The sequence below is a fragment of the Sinocyclocheilus grahami genome, unplaced genomic scaffold (assembly GCF_001515645.1).
Source record: "Sinocyclocheilus grahami isolate Dianchi unplaced genomic scaffold, SAMN03320097.WGS_v1.1 scaffold199.1, whole genome shotgun sequence".
NCBI lineage: Eukaryota > Metazoa > Chordata > Actinopteri > Cypriniformes > Cyprinidae > Sinocyclocheilus > Sinocyclocheilus grahami.
In genome coordinates this window covers 184176-202824 of record NW_015505378.1, presented here as the reverse complement: position 1 = coordinate 202824, position 18649 = coordinate 184176, and the positions used below count along the sequence as shown (strand labels likewise).

The following is an 18649-nucleotide window of genomic DNA, read 5'->3' as shown; positions in this document are numbered from 1 at the left end:
TATATATACACAGTAATTAACTCATAGCACATTTTACCAAATCGTAGCAATTCATGCTGCCTGTTGTCTTTATAGAGAAATGTGTGATAGTTTACTGTGAGTTTTATAAGCTGGAATGCTGTCAGGGTTCCAGATGAGAGTTTATTGTTTCTTCCAGAGGTGTTGTGGGCTTGTGGATGGATGACGGGACAGGAGAAGGGAGGAAGGGAGGGTTGTTGGCACTCAGGCCCACTAATTAAACATGTGACCTGTTGACATTCATTGTGACACAGTAATATGAGCGCTTATCTATGAAGGTGCTGCAAACTAACTACAATTTAGGTTGAAAACTGTAGGTTTGTTTACTGAAAACAATGAAGCTGCTATTTAACTATGTATTAATTCAAATACTGAAAACGACCCGACTGTATTTTTCCACAAACACAAATGTGTCAGTTCAGAATTCAACAAAAATAATCCAGAAACAGCTTAGTTCAACTAAAAATTAAACTACAGTCATTTGTTTATCTTTCATGTCTTTCGAAACACCTATGACTGTCTTTCTCCCGTGGAACACTAAAGGAGTGGTTTAGTGAGTAAATGATGACAGGGATTTCATTTTAAATAGTATAATCCGGCATATGAACTACCAAGCATATAGCAAAAGACTAAACAAACAACGTAACCTCTGCGGAAGTGTATGCAATATTAATTTCTGTACAGACAGGATTTGAGCTGGATCAGGTGTGCTTTGTCAAACACAAACAGGTTGCATTAATGGCAGACATGATTTATTTCCCCAAGGCTTTTCAGAGTTGCCAAAAACAGCCTTTTCTCACACTCAGCAAGTTGCTTTCTCTATTAACAGCTTTCATTCATCAGAACCGTTGTGTGGTTTGTTGAGACACATACCGGACACGTCAATTACAAAGCTGTGTGTACAATATTTTGTATACACTTGTCACAGTATTTTGAAACCATTACAGTGCTTATATAGATTGTATAGTACACACAGTATGTAAATCTGACACTTACCGCAAAATCAGATGAAAATCATTCTACCAACCATTTTATACTGTAATTTTTTTTGTTCAAAATTGTAAATAAAACGAACATTATTGGAGCACATTTTACAATACAATACTATATCAGTCTTTCTAATTCAAAATTTCAGTGAGTATTTGATGTACTATTAGCAGTTTCTTTGTAATTATTTGTGAAACTGAATTGCTTAAGGAAGCTTGTTTCTAATACATGATACAAATAAAAGTAAAATAAAATAAATAAAAAATAAAAACTTTTTAGCTTACAATTTACACTTTTTTACCTTGCGTTTCATAGTTTACATTTCAGAAAGTCAGAATTGCGTGCTATAATCTATAAGATATAAAGACATAAATAATACAGAGAAAAAAGTCAAAATTGTGAAACGCTAAATTGAGATATTTATAACTATAAAAATCAGAAAAAAGATTAAGGCAAACTGTAAAATCATAAGTGCGAGTTTATATCTCATAATCACAATTCTTACGATTTGTGAGAACTAAATTTGCAATTGTGAGAAAAAATTGAATTGTAACATAAAACTGAGCTATTACCTTTATTCCGTGGTGGAAACAACAACAAAAAAACTAAATTGAAACAAAAAAACAAAACAAAAAACAGAATTGTGAAATTCTGAGAAAAAAAATCAGAATTGAAAGACGACAATTTTTGACAATTTTCAGAGTTTACATCTCACAATTCTGAAAAGAAAAGTTGAGATATAAACTAGAAAAATCAGAAATCAGAAAAATTATAAAATCAGAATTGCTCATTATATAAATCAGAAGTTTATATCTCGCAATTGCACTTTTATTTCTCACAATTGTGAAAAAAATTGTGTTTTCCAGTGTAGAATTGGCAGTGCATTTTTAGTTTTGTCATTTAGATTTTGCGATGTAAAAATTTCACGCCATTGTTTTTAACTTGCCCAAAACGTCTCTTTCTCATTGTGGTCTAGGCTATGACCCCCTGATCCATGGACTTTACGCGAGCTGCTCTTCTATTTACGATACTCTGATAAGAGCTGCTGGAATGCAGGGGGTTTAGCCGTTTGACTGAAAGCGGGAATAAACTACCATCCCTGCGGCAGTGTGCTTTTCCAAAGGTTTTAGGCAGCAGAGTAGAATAAACACTGAGGGCACTGTGTTATGTTTAGTTAAGCATTACAAAAGTCTTTAGAGAAGTATATAAGGGGGTTGGGGTAAGATGTGCCACTGAAGATATTCTCTATAGGCAATGAGAAACAAGGTAAAATTAGGGTTAGTGCTGTATATATCAGGATGTCTATCAACTGAAATGAGAAGAAAGTGTCTATTCCTGGAATAAAATATACATTTGAAATAAAAAATATAAAACATATCAGAAAAAAATAGCAACAATTTACTAATACTTAATCACATTCCAGTCTTTTTGGTGCGTATTATGCAAATGTTCATACACTTAGCTACTAGAAAAAAATGATAATATAAAAAATATTAACATGTAGTGAAACGTTTTGCAATTGTATTTGCAATAAAAATACTATTTGTAAGTGTCATTTACTGCATTTGGATGTAAATGTATGTTTATGGCTAATGTTTCAAAATGTAAATAATTGAAAGTTTATCAGTTCATCAACATGTATGAAACACATTTTTGGATCTGAATAAAGAGATGGCACATCTTACCCCACTCTCCCCTATAATGTAAATACATGAACTTTTTGTAGATTTGTAACAGGACAGTTAATTTATCTGAATTGGATGCAGTCACTTATGAATCGATTCTCTCTTTTTGTAGTGTGTCATTTTTAGAGCTCTTCCATTAAATGACACAATTACAGATATTTCAGTTCTCATGATTCATAATGCAGCACTTTCCACAGCTTAGATCAGCGCTTTGAAATGCCGTCAGCCGTTCAGGGAACACTGGGAAACGTTTGTGAGGTTTGCAGTGATGTGACCACACACTGACAGCAGGAAGATACTAACATACCTGGGAAAATAACTCTCTTTTGCTCTTTAAATTTTTGTTGTTAAGATGACATTGTCTGACTCTGACCTCACAGCTGCCCTTCAATGCAGATACAAAACGAAAGAGGAGCAAATAACAACATCCATCATTTAGACCTCAAAGAGCAGGATTTGCTTCCATGTAAACGAACACAAAACAAGAACTTGCTTCCCTGTAAACGAGAACAAAAGGGGACATTTAGATGGTTTCCATTAAGAACAACGATTTGTTCTGTCATACAGAGGATCAGAAAAGAGTAAGTTAAGAACAAGGTGGTACAGCAGGAACTTTTAACATTTTAGTCGGAAAAATTGAACACACTAAAATGGATGTTAGTGTTTTTGCAATTGCATCTGGCACCATAAACTATAGGTGTTTTTCAACCACGTTGAAGCGTACATCACGGAGACGACTATTTGACATCTGCAAGACGTATTTTTAGAGTGTTTGCTCATCTGTAGTACGTCTATAGGACGTTTCCTATCAGATGTCAAATAGACGTTTAGAATATGTCTGTAAGATGTTTATGATTTAGAGTGTATGTAAAGCTGACATCTTAAAGACGTCTATCAGATGTTTGTACACAGCAGATGCTTTCCAGATGAAGTGATCTTTAACAGACATCTTGCAGACGTACATGTGCTATCTGGGTCGTCTTGTATTGAATGAACGACTTGCAGTTCCTTTGTCACTTTTGGCTTAGAGGGATAGTTCACCAAAAAATTAAAATAAATAAAAAAGATCTGTCATCATTTACTCACCTTCATGTTGTTTCAAACCTGTATGCGTTTCTGTCTTCTATGGAACATAACAAATAATACAAGAAATACAAAAATGTCTCAAAACTGGAACAGAAATTATATGAAACTAATTATATGAAACATTCTTAAAAATATCTTCTTTTGTGTTCTGCAAAAGAATTAAAGTCATACAGGTTTTGACTGACATGAAGGTGAGTAAATAATGACAGAATTTTTTATTTTTGGGTGAGCAATCACTTTTAGCCTTCCACCAGTAAAAACAACACCTTGTCTGGCGATCATATATCAGACAATTGACATTTACTGAGCAGTTTCACTTTAATAATTAAGGTTAAGAGCTGGAAAGGGAAACTCAGGTCGGAGGTCAACTTCCATGTGACCAATTTGAGACTGACCAATCTAGCTCAGCCGGTGCTCTGCAAGACTTGGCTGTGGTAAATTAGGGCAGGCAACAATGACGAAAAACATTTCCCAATCCATCAAGCCCTCCAAATCCTTTCAGCCTCAGGGCACCAGGCTGTGGAAGTTTAGTCAACACATTGTCAGGGGAGGTGATACATGCTGAATGTAAGCCAGGCTCTTGTTTTCTTTTCCCTTTCTCTCTCACACACACTTTATTGTTTCCATTTAATTCAGTAATGGGTCTGAGAAACATTTTGTCAGTCTGCGTTTGACAATACGCTCACCATGACTGAAAATCTGTTTTCACTCCCAAAACTCTTGGAAGGTGGTGTTTCCAGACATGAAGGAAAAAGAAAAGCAGGCTACATAATCAGACTGATAGTGGCAAATAAATCAGATATTGAATGACATCACTGGCAGGACTGTCATCATTCAGGTGGATTCTGCCAAAAAAATGAAGTAATCCTGTCTGGGTGATTAACAGTCTATAATAATCAGAGGCACAGGAACTGTATGCGGCATGTCAGATCTTGCCATAAGCCCTTTGTGAAACTGTATGCTTGATGATTTTTGGATCTGTATGGTTTCAGATGTGGTTTGGTCTTTATACTGCAGTCGGGTTATGAGTAGAAACTGGTTTGTAAATAAATAACCCCAGTATTGCTGCAGGCCGAGTGCCACAGGTAACTGCAGCCATACTGACATTCAGAACATCTAGATTGCAATGATGGTAGCACTTTTCCACAATGGTTCAATAAATAGGAAATTATTCATTTTAATAACTTGTTTCAGACTAAATTTAGCCAGTTATATTATATATTTTTCTTTGCTAGTGAAAACAATAGGGCTGGGTAAAAAATATCGATATCTCGATTTTAATCGATTCTCATTTTTACAGAACGATATAAATTCTTAAATCCCAAGAATCAATTATTCTAGCCTGTTTTCAGTTAATGGACGCAATATTGAAGGTCACCTCCCATCCAATATATCGCAATAAGCATTGTGCTTTGGCACTTTTAATATGAAACAAAGTCTCAGATTTCTATACATTTTCAATTTATGTCCATTGTATTGCAGTATTCAAACAATAAATGCCGTTTTGGCGCTGTTTAATGTGGAGTGACAGATCGCCGTAGCGCCTCGATCAACAGACGCAGCAGCGCGAGGCGCACATGAACTGATCATCTCCTCCACATTAATACCAGCTTCAGCACAAAATAAACATGACTAAACATCCGAAGGTAAGAAAAGAAAGAGTACAACTTTACAATTCGTATCCTGTCTCATGAAATAATTAATTACTCAATCAGTGTTTCAGCCGCGCAAAGACGTCAGTATAACAGCTTGTAAACAATGTCACGTAACGTCACATTGACTTCAGAAAAAACATATTCGGTGACCATAAACTCATTAGTCAGATAGAAAAATTATCTGCAGAGATAAACTCTATCATTAGCGGTTGTAATTACATCAGCAGATTCTGCACATTCGTGAACTTCATTAACATCTTATGGTATTACAGCTGTGAAATTACAAACAAAAAATACACATTCTGAGACATGAACTGAAATGAATTGTGAATTTTATCAACATTAAATCGACCTCCTCCCATTTTCACCTCAAAAATTTGAGGAAGCTGTGCCTCCCCTGCCTCCCCCGACGAGCCGCCACTGTGTTTTACAGCATTACTTGAGAGATTTTTTTTCCTTTGGCATGTACTGTACCTGATATGTATCCAAAATAATCGATATTGAATCGAATCGAATTGGTAATCAAATCGAATCATAAGCTTGTGAATTTGAATCGAATCGTGAAATTTGTGTCAAAACTCAGCCCTAGAAAATAATCCCCAAAATTTTGCATTTTTGCTGCAACAAATCTGATCTGAAAGTCAGCAGAACCTTCTGAGAACTTTACTAAAGGTTCCTCAATGAACTTATTCAGTGACAACTAAATTTTTTAGTTCAGGTCAAAATGAAAATCGAATAAAACATTTTCTCACCCTCAAGACATCCAAGATGTAGATGTGTTTTACTATTATCATTTATAAAGAACTCAAAAGTAAGAGTTCCTAAAGGACCCAAAAATCATTTACTCACCCTCATGTCCTTCCACACCTGTGTGAAGTTTTTGCTTCTACAGAGTACAAGAGAAGATATTTTGGACAATGTTGGGGTCCAAACAACATTGGAGCCCATTGAATGGACATAAAAACCACTGAGCTTTTTTTAGAATATCTTCTTTTGTGGTCCACAGAAGAAACAAATTCATACAGGTTTGGAATGCGAGTAAATGATGATAGAACTTTCATTTTTGGTTGAACTGTCCTAGACCAAAGTTAATGCTTGCTACTGTTAACATTTAGCAAGACCTAGCATTAGTAACTAAAGCTTCAAGTGGCAACTGAAATCAATTTGTTTGGCCTACTTTTCCCAGCATAGAAGACACGAAGAGCATGTTGTATCATGCATGTTGTATTATTATCAAAAATAATAAAATACTGTGCCAAACTACTTAATAAGGTTTATTTTCAAGAATATCAAGTGGTTTTCTTCATTAATGATCTCAGGGCAATTGTATCATCCTGACAGTTTAGACTCTTTTAAATTAAAAATTAAATCAGAAATTAAAAACATGCTAAAATATATAAATACACAACTGTAGATGTAGATGTGTTTTACTATTATCATTTATAAAGAACTCAAAAGTCCCTAAAGGTCCCTAAAGGACCCAAAAATCATTTACTCACCCTCATGTCCTTCCACACCTGTGTGAAGTTATTGCTTCTACAGAGTACAGGAGAAGATAGTTTGGACAATGTTGGGGTCCAAACAACATTGGAGCCCATTGAATGGACATATAAACCACTGAGCTTTTTTTTAGAATATTTTCTTTTGTGGTCCACAGAAGAAACAAAGTCATACAGGTTTGGAATGCGAGTAAATGATGATAGAACTTTCATTTTTGGTTGAACTGTCCTAGACCAAAGTTAATGCTTGCTACCATTAACATTTAGCAAGACCTAGCATTAGTAAATAAAGCTTCAAGTGGCAACTGAAATCAATTTGTTTGGCCTACTTTTCCCAGCATAGAAGACATGAAGAGCATGTGTGTTTTGAAGCTAGATAAACACATAGATGCTTCAGCATCTTGAGTGTGAGTTTGCAGGGTCTCTGTCACTCAAGCATTGGTGGTGTCGAATGCCAGAGCAGATATTCCTCTGGCTCTGAATCTCAAGCAAGGGACTAAACAAACTATTGTTGGAGATTTCTTGAAGAGGTCCATGTATCATAGTCAACAGCACTCTTCTGGACTCGGGGATGTTCATCATTTGACCACGGCTCTCACATGGGTCAAGAAAGAAAAATGAATATCTTCTGATGTAACAAGGGACTTGTTTCTGCTTCTCTTGCTGCAGAGTGACGGCCCAGCGAAGTATCGAAGATGCTGAGGAGATCGAGAGAGAAAGGCGACGTCGGGCCCGGGAGGCTTTCCGCAACCAGCAAAGCCTATCTGGATCTGCTGGTTCCCCTCAGGACAGTGTGAACCCACCTGAGACCGGCCTGTAAGTGTAAATGCCATTCTATTCTTCGCACTTCACCTGGTTTTAGTTAGGCTTGTTTTGTTGCCTAGTGGATTTCCAAGTGAAAAATGGAAATACGGACTTGCAACATGTCTGGTTCTCATTGCAACTTTTTCTTTCCAAAGGCTGTCCACTTCTGACCTACATGTAAAGCAACAAATCGCAGTTTGTTTAGTGTTGGGGTCAAATAAGAGTGTCCATGATAAAGAAAAAGAAAACTCTAGTTTAAAACACATGTGCCAAGTTCCTTTGTATTCATGTTGGTTTCATTTTTAAAATTGAATGAATATAAAAATGCCATGTGGTGTTACCATCATTACACCTTGAATACAATGTGAATGTAAACATCTTAATCATTATTTAAAAAGTTAAAAATTATTTATTAAAATAATTAATTAATAAATATAATTTAAATAAAATTAATTTAACATTTTTGGGGAGTTACACCACATGACATTTTACAACCTTAACTAATTATTATTATTTAATTAGAAAAAATAATAAAATACTGTGCCAAACTACTTAATAAGGTTTATTTTCAAGAATATCAAGTGGTTTTCTTCATTAATGATCTCAGGGCAATTGTATCATCCTGAGAGTTTAGACTCTTTTAAATTAAATCAGAAATTAAAAACATGCTAAAATATATAAATACACAAGTAACTGTATGCACGAATTGCATTTGTAATGCATTTTTGAACACATTTAGAGATACAGACGAATAAAAAAAAGATTAATATCACGTGATTGACCCTGTTACATATCTTTAAGGTTGGGCTTAGCAAAAGGTCAGTTTAGATTTATTTCTCTCAGCTAAACCTACACGTGCATATTTACAGGGGCACAGCTGTTCTCTCATCATTACCTAATCTCTGAAGAATTTTCAGCAGGCATGCCTTTGGAATAGGGTTTATGTCATATCCCACACCACAGAGCTTTGTTTTTAATCAGAGAAACATTACGGACCTCACATCCCACATATTTTATATGTGTGATGTTAAACACAGCTCACTGAGTCAACCTGTTTAAAGCAGAAATAGGTAATCTATGGCCACTTTGTAATGATCCTTGATCAGAGAAGATTCAAAGGTTCACTCTTGACTTAGAGACACATGAATCATTTTCAAGACTTTCTAGATCGGCTCATACAATAATCTTGTGTGTAGTGTAGTCAGCTTTTTAACTGGGCCATTGAATCGTAACGACTGATTGTTGATGGTTAGTCGTTATGCTTAGCTGAAAATCTGCTTAATAATCTTGTGGAATGTGCTTTGCATTCCTTTCCGGCAGCTCCTGGGCAGATAAAATAGATTTTAATTTCAAGGCTTCGCAACGAACCGAGTGAGAGGTGCTGTTGGTGTCAGTAAAAACGGCCTCTTTTATCACTGTATGAGCTTGAGTGCAGGTGTGTGTGTTTAAACCTTGTGTGAACTCTTTGAACAATCCCTTACACAAATTTACCCTTGTAACAATAGTTTGTTTCCATTTAAGTACTGTACTGTATATGGGACGGTGATGAAGTGATGTTCATCTAATTTAAACAAAAATACATTTAAATTGCAATTCATACATACAATGACAAGATGTCAAAATATATTTTAACATTTGAAATTTTTGTCTGCCAAATCAAATATGATCAACCAAACATGATCAGTGGAGTGGAACCTACCAAAATGTAGAAAAAACAGGAAATTATGTCATAGAGAGGGTTCATAAGTCAATAAGGGGTCACTTAGTCTCTTAAAATTAATTAATTAATTATTTGACCTTTCTTGACAAGGCGAGGTTAGCTCAGGTAAAATGTCATGTGGTGCAACTTCCCAAAAATTCAATGATATTTATGAATTAATAATCCAAGCAGTGTTGCCAAGTGTAAGATTTTACTGTGGTATTGGGCTACTTTTACACTGTTGGTCCATGGGTTGTTTTTTTAAGTCATCCTCCGCACTGCCCCGCTCTGCCCTGTCCTGCCCCATCCCTGAACGCACTTGGGCTAGTTTTGGCCGTGATTGGGCTAGTTTCGATTAGCAATTGGGTTGGTTTTGTTACGAAGACCTGGCAACCCTGAAACCAAGATTATACTGTTTATATACTGTCCATTGCCACAATTTATTAGTTCATTTAATCGTTTTAGGAAATTGTGGCCACATTGTACAAAATGAGGAAACAAATTTGTAGAAAGTGGCCACGATTTCCTAAAATGAGGGAACAAATTAATGTTGTAGGAACAAATTTCTAATTTGTGGCCAGGATTTAACTAAAATGAGGGAACAAATTCTTCATTTATGGCTATGATAAATGACTGGATTTCGCCTGTGAAAATTTTCTGAACAATGGTAAATGAGACACTCTATTGTGGTTCTTTACTGTGGACAATTTAATTTGCACTAAAACCATTATAAACTTGAATGGTATCTTGTTGCAACATGGGATGCGTTTCTGCATTTCATCTACACCATTTTTATATATAACATAATATACCGATGATTTGGGGTGCAATGTCATCTGCTGGTGTTAGTCCATTGTGTATTTTGAAAGAGAATCTATGGGGTATTGTCAAGAGGAAAATGAGAAACACGTGACCGTCATTTGCACTTATATATTGTTGCTCTTTTGTTAGTTTTGACTGGTTTTATTGTCCTCATTTCTAAGTCGCTTTAGATAAAAGTGTCTGCTAAATGTAAATGTATATATTATGTGAAAGAGTTCGCATTATGTAGCGCATTTCATCAAAATCCTCTGGTTGCCCCTGGCAAATGAAAGAAAACAACAACAAACTAGCACCTGTCAGATCGTCACACACACCTCTGTTCACATCTGTTTTTTTCAGGAGCGTGTTTGAAGTCAGTCTCTTGTGTTAACAGGCTGGCACAGTGATTTCAGAGCATAGTTTCTCTCATCAAAGTAACACCATCACAGGTGTGTGGGCCCATGTGCTGCTTTCACTGACTGGAGCTGTTCATGTGATTATATAGGTCTGCCTCTCATTCCTCTAAAAATGTCCAATGTCTCACCGCAAAGTAATGGAGTCTGAATTATCTTTAAAGAAAAGCCAGGGTCTTCATCTGATCCTAAATTCCATGGATTTTATCCTACATTAAAAGTGAGGAACAAATCAGGAATTTTAAAGGCTAAATCTGATGTGTAAATGTTCTTATGTATACAGCAACTAAACAGCAAGCTTTTTGGCACTTGTATATACTAGCAATTAAAATAATAAAATATTTTTATACAACAATGTAAAGATCAATACATAAGAATAAATGTGCTAATACAAGGATAAATACATCACAATATGCACAAATGAGCTGAAATGACACTGATGTCTCTAAAATGTATTTATTAATTATATACAGTATGATTTCCTAAATATATTGTGGGCTTTCTGTAGATGGAGTTGATGTGCTTGTTCAGATTGTTTTATAAAGATGTAAAGATTCATATAAAGTGGGATGCATTCAGGATGTTTTATTTTTGTGTTTATTTTTATTTATTTATTTATTTGCAGGAACATTTCTGAAATGTTTATATGCTGACATTTGTTAAAATTCTATGCAGGTCTTTATAAATGAGGCAGTTCATTTTGGGAGAGCATGATTAAGTATATTTGACCTATTTTGTAAATTGAGTTTAAGCAAATTATATATTTAAAATATTTTTACATTTAAAAATGTTTGTAATTATTTTTTTTGTGATCATCTTTTTATTGTCTTTCAAATTCAAGGAAGGAGGAATAACACACAAAAATACAACATTGTAACATTGTAATTTTAATGGTAAGAAACTGTAAAAAATATAATAAAAACTTGGTATTAAGTTCCCTTACACTATACAGGGAAAAAACTATAATAGATCTAATGTGATATTTCATGTAAAATATTGTTACATTTTCAGTTTGTGCAGGCAAAATGAAAAAGTCGTCTTATTATTTACAGTGAAAAAAATGTGAATTGACATTCCCTGAATTCTCTGCGTGACAGCTCAAATTTGATTTGTTTTTCATTTAAATAACGACTTCTTTTAAGTTTTTTACTATTAGTTGTGTGCATACATTAGGTTTTATGTTTCATCTTATGTTGTTAAATGAACATTTATAGCATTATTTGTTGCATTGCATTTGCATTATTGTTTTTTTTTAACTGTACATTTAATTTCAATCTGTAAAACTTAAAATGTTGCTACCTTATTTTTACAGTAAAGTTCTGGCAAGCTGCCAATTTTGTTTACTGTAATTTTTTTTTTACAATATAGAAAATTTTATAGGAATTAAGAATTATTATTTTTTTAAGTTTAAGTTTAAAAGCAAGATTCAAATCTTTGTTTCCCACATGAGCACCACAGCTCAATGCACGTGTTCTAACTGCTAAGCCACAGCTCATTTAATATTTTATTTACTTACAAGTTTGTTGTTTTTTTCAGCTATGAAAGTGAACTCAAACCCAGCTGCCCTATTGCTGTGGATGAGGATGAAGGTTTCAGCGACTGGACCCAGAAGCTGGAACAGAGAACACGGTCCAGAATGGATGAGAACGTCAGTGGAGAACAACCACAACAGGAGGAGAAAGACGTGAATGCAAGATCTAGACAAAGTGAGAAAAGCAGCTTCACCACTTCCATGCAGTATCAGCAAATGCAGGACCGAGAAGAAGAGGAGAAAAGACCAGAGGGGAGGAGGAGCGCTGAGAGACGAACAGAGATCAGAGAGAGGGTTAGCAGTCAGAGACCAGAGGAATGGCGTGATGACATGAGAGACAGCAAAAGCAGACAACAGGAAATACAACCACCGATGGAGAACAAGGTGCCTGGAGAATTGTTACAATATTAGAAGCACAGCACATCATATCATGTATGTTACTGTGTCTAAATCAATGCCATCACTCACAGATAAAAGAGGAGAAGGAGGTGGTGAAGGTGTCATACACGTCTAAAGTCTTCCTACAGCAAGACAGAACACCTAATGGCAATGGAGAGGCTGCTGCAGAGGAAATTACATCACATCTGGTCAAAACCAAAAGATCACCCAGGTAACTTTATTCCATGCACATTCACACACGTAGGCTTTTGGGTGAATCTTACATACTTACATACATACTGTACATAAATAGCATTTTGCATACAAAAGAATGAAGCCTGTTTTAGGGACATTACAATTTTTCATTGTGACATTACTTTCATGACAAATAATCACACTTTTTCCATAATTCCTATTATTGCAAATATCACTATATATATATACATACATACAGTGATTTTTGCAATAATAGGAATTATGGAAAAAGTGTGAAAATGTAAAATGTTTACACTTTAAAATGTAATTTATTTCTGTGATCAAAGCTGGATTTTCAGCATCATCACTCCAGTCTTCAGTGTCACATGATCTTTCAGAAATCATTCTAATGCTGATTTGCTGCTTAAAGCAGCCCTATGTAACTTTCTGTGTTCAAAATTTGTTAAATGTTTATAATGAGCGAGTACATCATGAATTCATCTTCCGAACTGCATTTTTTTCTTATTCCGAATCACTACGTTACACTTATAATAAGTATTTATATCTGGACTATTGCAGTCGGGTCATCGCTGCTGTGGAGTAACACATACCTGCGTGAATCACCATAGACATAAACTTAGAACGTTCTTCCGCGGGATGTGTGCAGTTCTGTTTATTAACAGAACATAAAGTTACATAGTGCTGCTTTAAGAAACATTTCTGATTGGGCTATCATCAATGCTGAAAACAGTAGTGCTGCTTAATATTTTTGTGGAAAGCTTGATACCTTTTTTCAGGATTCTTTGATGAATAGAAAGTTCAAAAGAACATAATTTATAGAGAATAGAAATCTTTTGTAACATTATGAAATGCCTTTACTGTCACTTTTGATCAATTTAATGCATAATTGCTTAATAAAGGTAAAAAAAAATCGTCATTATAAAGAAAATAAATACATAAATAATATTATATACTCTTATTCACTATTTTTAAAGTACAGCCTGTTTAATTGTAAGAGTCAAAGAAAGGGAAAATTATGTATTGGCAAAATAATTGTTTTGATGACAGCTATTATATATGTTTTTGATTAATAAGGATGGTTTGAAGAAAGCTTGACAACATTTAACATTTTAAGTTGACTATAGGGGGAAAACTACATGTAGAATTTGGTCTTGTTACATTTAGAGGCTTTTGTCATATTTGTTACAGACGTGACCTAATATTGTTGCTGCCAAAAAGGTTGTGCCAGGAAGTTTCTAAAAGGGCTGTTAAGGGAGTTAGTATCTAATCTCGTATAGCCAGATCTTTAACTAATACCGTAAGCTCTGGCCCATTTTACTGCTTATTCTGGCCAACTATCCACTTTGACAGAAAAAACTGACCAACCACAATTAGTTTTATTTTTATGTTTTATGTTCATCTGAGATGGATTCATAATAGGCTGTGAGGAAAAATGATAACCTCTGCAAACCAAAAATAGCAGTAATGTATGACTGATCAGAGAATGTCTGCCTGTCCGAAAGTCATTTTTACTGATTGTTTCACAGAAATTCTCTCAGCCTACCCCCGTTTTACTGTTCTTCACTCTTCTCCAGCAGGACTGTAGATGTAAATCAGGCCTTTGAGACTAAGAAAGACATGCACGCTGGTCTGGAGACCGAGCTGAAGCTGGAGAAGATCAGACATAGCCACCAGGAGAAGGAGAGCCAGGAAATGGATCAGCTACAGCAGCGTCAGGCCGAGGCTGAGCTGGAGCTGGAGGAACTGAAGAAGAAGAGAGAGGAACGACGCAAAGCTCGCGAAGAGGAGGAGCTGAGGAGAGAGGAAAAGGAACAGAAGAAACTAGTTAAAAAAGAGGTGGCTTGGCTGATTTCTATTCTTCTGTTTTGGTGGGAATGTTAAACTGGTTTCTTCCAGCAGTAGAACATTATTTAAGGTTTGCATAAAACATAGTCAATTTAATAATAACTACAGGAGGACAAGAGGCAGATGAAGGAGGACATTGAGAGGAGGAGGATGGAAGCAGCAGAGAAGAGAATGAAGGATCTCAACATCACTTCTACAGATGGTGATGACCCATTTAACCCTCTAAACCCCATAAGTCCAGCTTTCAAGGTAACTATACATATCTGCGTTAATATTCTCAATCTTTCCCTACAGAAAAGTACCATGATACTATGAGATGGTAATGCCATGCAGCTTTGACATACACCATGGTGCTGACACCATGTTTCTTCACATGCATTCTTATGATTTTCATGGTACTCCGAGGTACCAAAACAAAAGGATAATTCCATGGTACACTCTTAAAAATAAAGGTTCTTTATTGGGATTGATGGTTCCGTGAAGAACCTTCAACATCCATGAAATCTTTCCATCTTTCCAAGGTTCTTTATAGTGGAAAAAGGTTCTTCTGATTATTAAAATGTTCTTCACACTACACTCTTAAAAATGAAGTGTTCCCAAAATAACTTTTCAGTGAACAAGTTCTCAAAAGAACCATTATTTTCTTAGTGTGCCGAACATTTTAATAATCTAAAGGTACTTTTTTGTACCTAAAAACCTAAACATGTTGTTAATGCCATCACTCACAACAAATAAACCTTTATCAGACAGTGAAGAATTATGCTAACAAAAAATATTTTGTTCTTTTTTTTTCTCAGAATACAAGCTCCATTTTATTTTGTAAGTTGCTTGTGTTTGTTGTGCTGTGATCATACCCGCATGTTTGCAGTGTATAAGTGATTGAACACATCTTTTGAGTGACATGCATGCATATTTATATGTTGATCTCCATAAGGACATTCCAGGTTCAGAACAAATTAACATGATTTCAGTTTTATGTAAAATACTTATGATCCACATTTCTGTAAAAGCAAAATGACATTTAATTTGATAACTGACAGCTTGTCATTAGAACCTCACTCTGGAACTTGGAATATTCCTTAAAATGGGTTTTATTTATTTTTACTTTCATGTTTTTGCTCATTTAGTTTAACTACCAAAACTGCTTGACGAGTGTGTTATTTTTAATAACGAGTTTAATTGCTGCATTTGCTTTACAGTGTGTAAAAACAGCTGTGCACATCTTGTAGAATTACAAGATGTGTAATTCTACAAGTAGAATTACTTGTAGAATTACAAGTAACTAATGGACGTAGGGGATGTCGTGGCCTAATGATTAGAGAGTTGGACTCGTTACCCAAAGGTTGTGGGTTCGAGTCTCGTACTGGCAGGGATTGTAGGTGGGGGGAGTGAATGTACAGCGCGCTCTCTCCTACCTTCAATACCGTGACTGAGGTGCCCTTGAGCAAGGCACTGAACCCCCAACTGCTCCCCGGGCGCCGCAGCAAAAAAATGACTGCCCACTGCTGTGTGTGCGTGTTCACTGCTGTGTGTGTGCACTTAGGATGGGTTAAATGCAGATCACTAATTCTGAGTATGGGTCACCATACTTGGCCACATGTCACGTCACTTTCACTTTCTTTACAAGAGGGAGTTAAGACGATTCTAAGGGCCCACGCACTTTTGGGGCCCCCAGAGATCTGTTTTATTAGTAGTAACAGTAGTAGTAGTAATTTAATAGAAATGATAAATGTATCTACCAAAGAGTTACAAATAAAACAAAATTGAGGCTTATTTCCAGCAAAATTATCTCCCCCCATTCACTGCATGGTTTTGTCCCGTCCTACATAGCCTAGAGTCACTGAGTGAGATCAGATGGTAAACTGTCAAATTAGAGATGTCTTCGAGTTCGAGGGGTGGCAAACCGAGCCGGATGATTTGGTCAGTATGAATTACTCATCCACTGTTTTTAAAAAAAATACTTCAGCTGGGTTTCACAGGCAGGGTCACAATTATCTAGCGTATGAAGCTTAAGGTTTTTGGGTTAAGGTTCATAATGTAGAACATTTTTAACATTGCATGCTGTATGTGCCTAGGTAGCTAGCAAACAAGGAATACAGCTGTTAAGCTAATAGTCACATTTAGCTGAGTAAGATCATGATTGAGAAATGTTGGATACTGCTGGAAATGCTGCTATGGGGTATCCTATTTATTATTTTTTTGTTTGCCCCAGTGAAGCATTTCTATTAATATAACTGATTAAGAAGTCAAACTCATTCCACATCAGCAGAATAGTGTGGTACAGAAAGTCTATGTTCATAAAACAGGTTCTGAATGAATTATGTTACTGATACCTAATGGTCAAAAGCAATAACAAAAGTAATAGGTCAATATTATTAAATTGCAGACAACGATTTTGAATAGCTAGGCTGGCTTGTACACTATATTGACAAAATTATTGGGACACCCCCTTCTAATGAACAGGTTTGACTACTTTAGTAATTTCTCATTTTTAGTAAAAAAAAAAAGCATATAATGATATTCTAGGGAATTGTGTGGACAAATGTATTGGGACATCCCCTTCTTTAGAACAGAAAAAGGCACTTCCAAAACTGTGGCATCAAAGATGGAAACATAATTCAATATAAACAATATTTAAAAAATGTATTTCCATCTTTGTTGCCACAGTTTTGGAAGTATCTAAAATGATTGTACGCATGTGTACAAGTCATTGGTGTTTGGTGATGAGTTTTATTGAGTTTTCCCAATACTTTGGGCAATATAGTGTATGTTTGGTGCGGTAGGGAGCCCAACCTCATATGCTTTCATAGGGCCCAAAATTGCTAGCGGCGCCCCTGCTTAGCAGTGCCCTGGCAACTACAAAGCATTATGGTGCTGAGGTTTGCATGGGCAAAAGTTCTGCAAACTCTTTAATGTGGGGATTCATCTCTAGTCAAATCTTACCAACATAAATAGAGTCAAATATAGTGTAAGGTTAGGTATTTCTGTTATAGTGTTCATTCCTTGTGTTTATCCACTTTTATGATATATACTATATTCTCTACCCAAAAGATAAAATTGACTCTGATAATGGCTTAATACAACAATATGTTAGGAAAGCACTCATGCATTAACCATACATGCATTAATGGCATCAGACTCATAATTTCTCATAAAGATTCTCATAAATCTGAAATGGCTAATACCAAAATAATAAGGTTTGGTCGAATTAGCAACATTGGGAACTTTTTTGCTCTCAAACTCTCAGTCACACAGATTCCTATTTAAACTATTGTATATCAACCACAACATTTTTCCAAACAACAAAAGCGTGTCCTCATCTATGGACCAGTGGTAGTTTTTCCTTTACAATTCAAATTGACTATATTAAGTGGGGATTTGCAGTCTGTGTTTTAGGGACCCTGAGTTTTCCAGGGCTAGTCTGTATATTTACGCAAGACACAGAAGTGATTGACAGTTGAAAGTACATTCTCAGTGAACAGAGGTTAAAAAGCCAACAGGCCCAACAGCGACACAAGGGGTGCTTTTGTGAGCCTGAAACATGAGCCTGTTAACATGTACTCTGTTAGTCTGAGGAAGTGAGAAAAGACTGAACGGAACTACAGTGTGGATTTCTCTCATTATTACAAATCCTCAAAGAATTCATATTTACACCTGTACTCATTCGTTTGGCCTCATTTTTCATCCAGCAAATTGATCAAAATTACAGGTTGACCCCATAGGACCTTCTGGAGAATCTAAAGATAAGAAGTTTTTAGTTCATGCAAAAATTTAAATTCTTGTAACGCTCCCTTTTGTTGTTCAAAACATGTACTTTTTCTTTTTTGTACTGAAGCAAAACAATAAATATATTTTTAAGAATTTTTACTCCTAAAATGGAAAAGGAAAAAAGGGGGGAAAAAAACCCCATCAAGAAATATCATAAAAGTGGTCTGTTTCATAAGTACATATATATATATACATATATCTATATATATATATATATATATATATATATATATATATATATATATATATATATATATATATATA

The 18649-nt window shown here is 35.3% G+C and overlaps 1 protein-coding gene across 1 annotated transcript in view; it reads left to right on the top strand.

The window, feature by feature from the left end:
• Positions 1–18649, top strand: part of LOC107595253 (non-muscle caldesmon-like) — a 36780-nt gene that overhangs the window by 2948 nt on the left and 15183 nt on the right. The window contains exons 2-6 of the mRNA XM_016285605.1: positions 7600–7746; positions 12184–12562; positions 12649–12788; positions 14347–14608; positions 14726–14866. Coding sequence (XP_016141091.1) covers positions 7600–7746; positions 12184–12562; positions 12649–12788; positions 14347–14608; positions 14726–14866 — 1069 coding nt within the window. The remainder of the gene's footprint in view (positions 1–7599; positions 7747–12183; positions 12563–12648; positions 12789–14346; positions 14609–14725; positions 14867–18649) is intronic.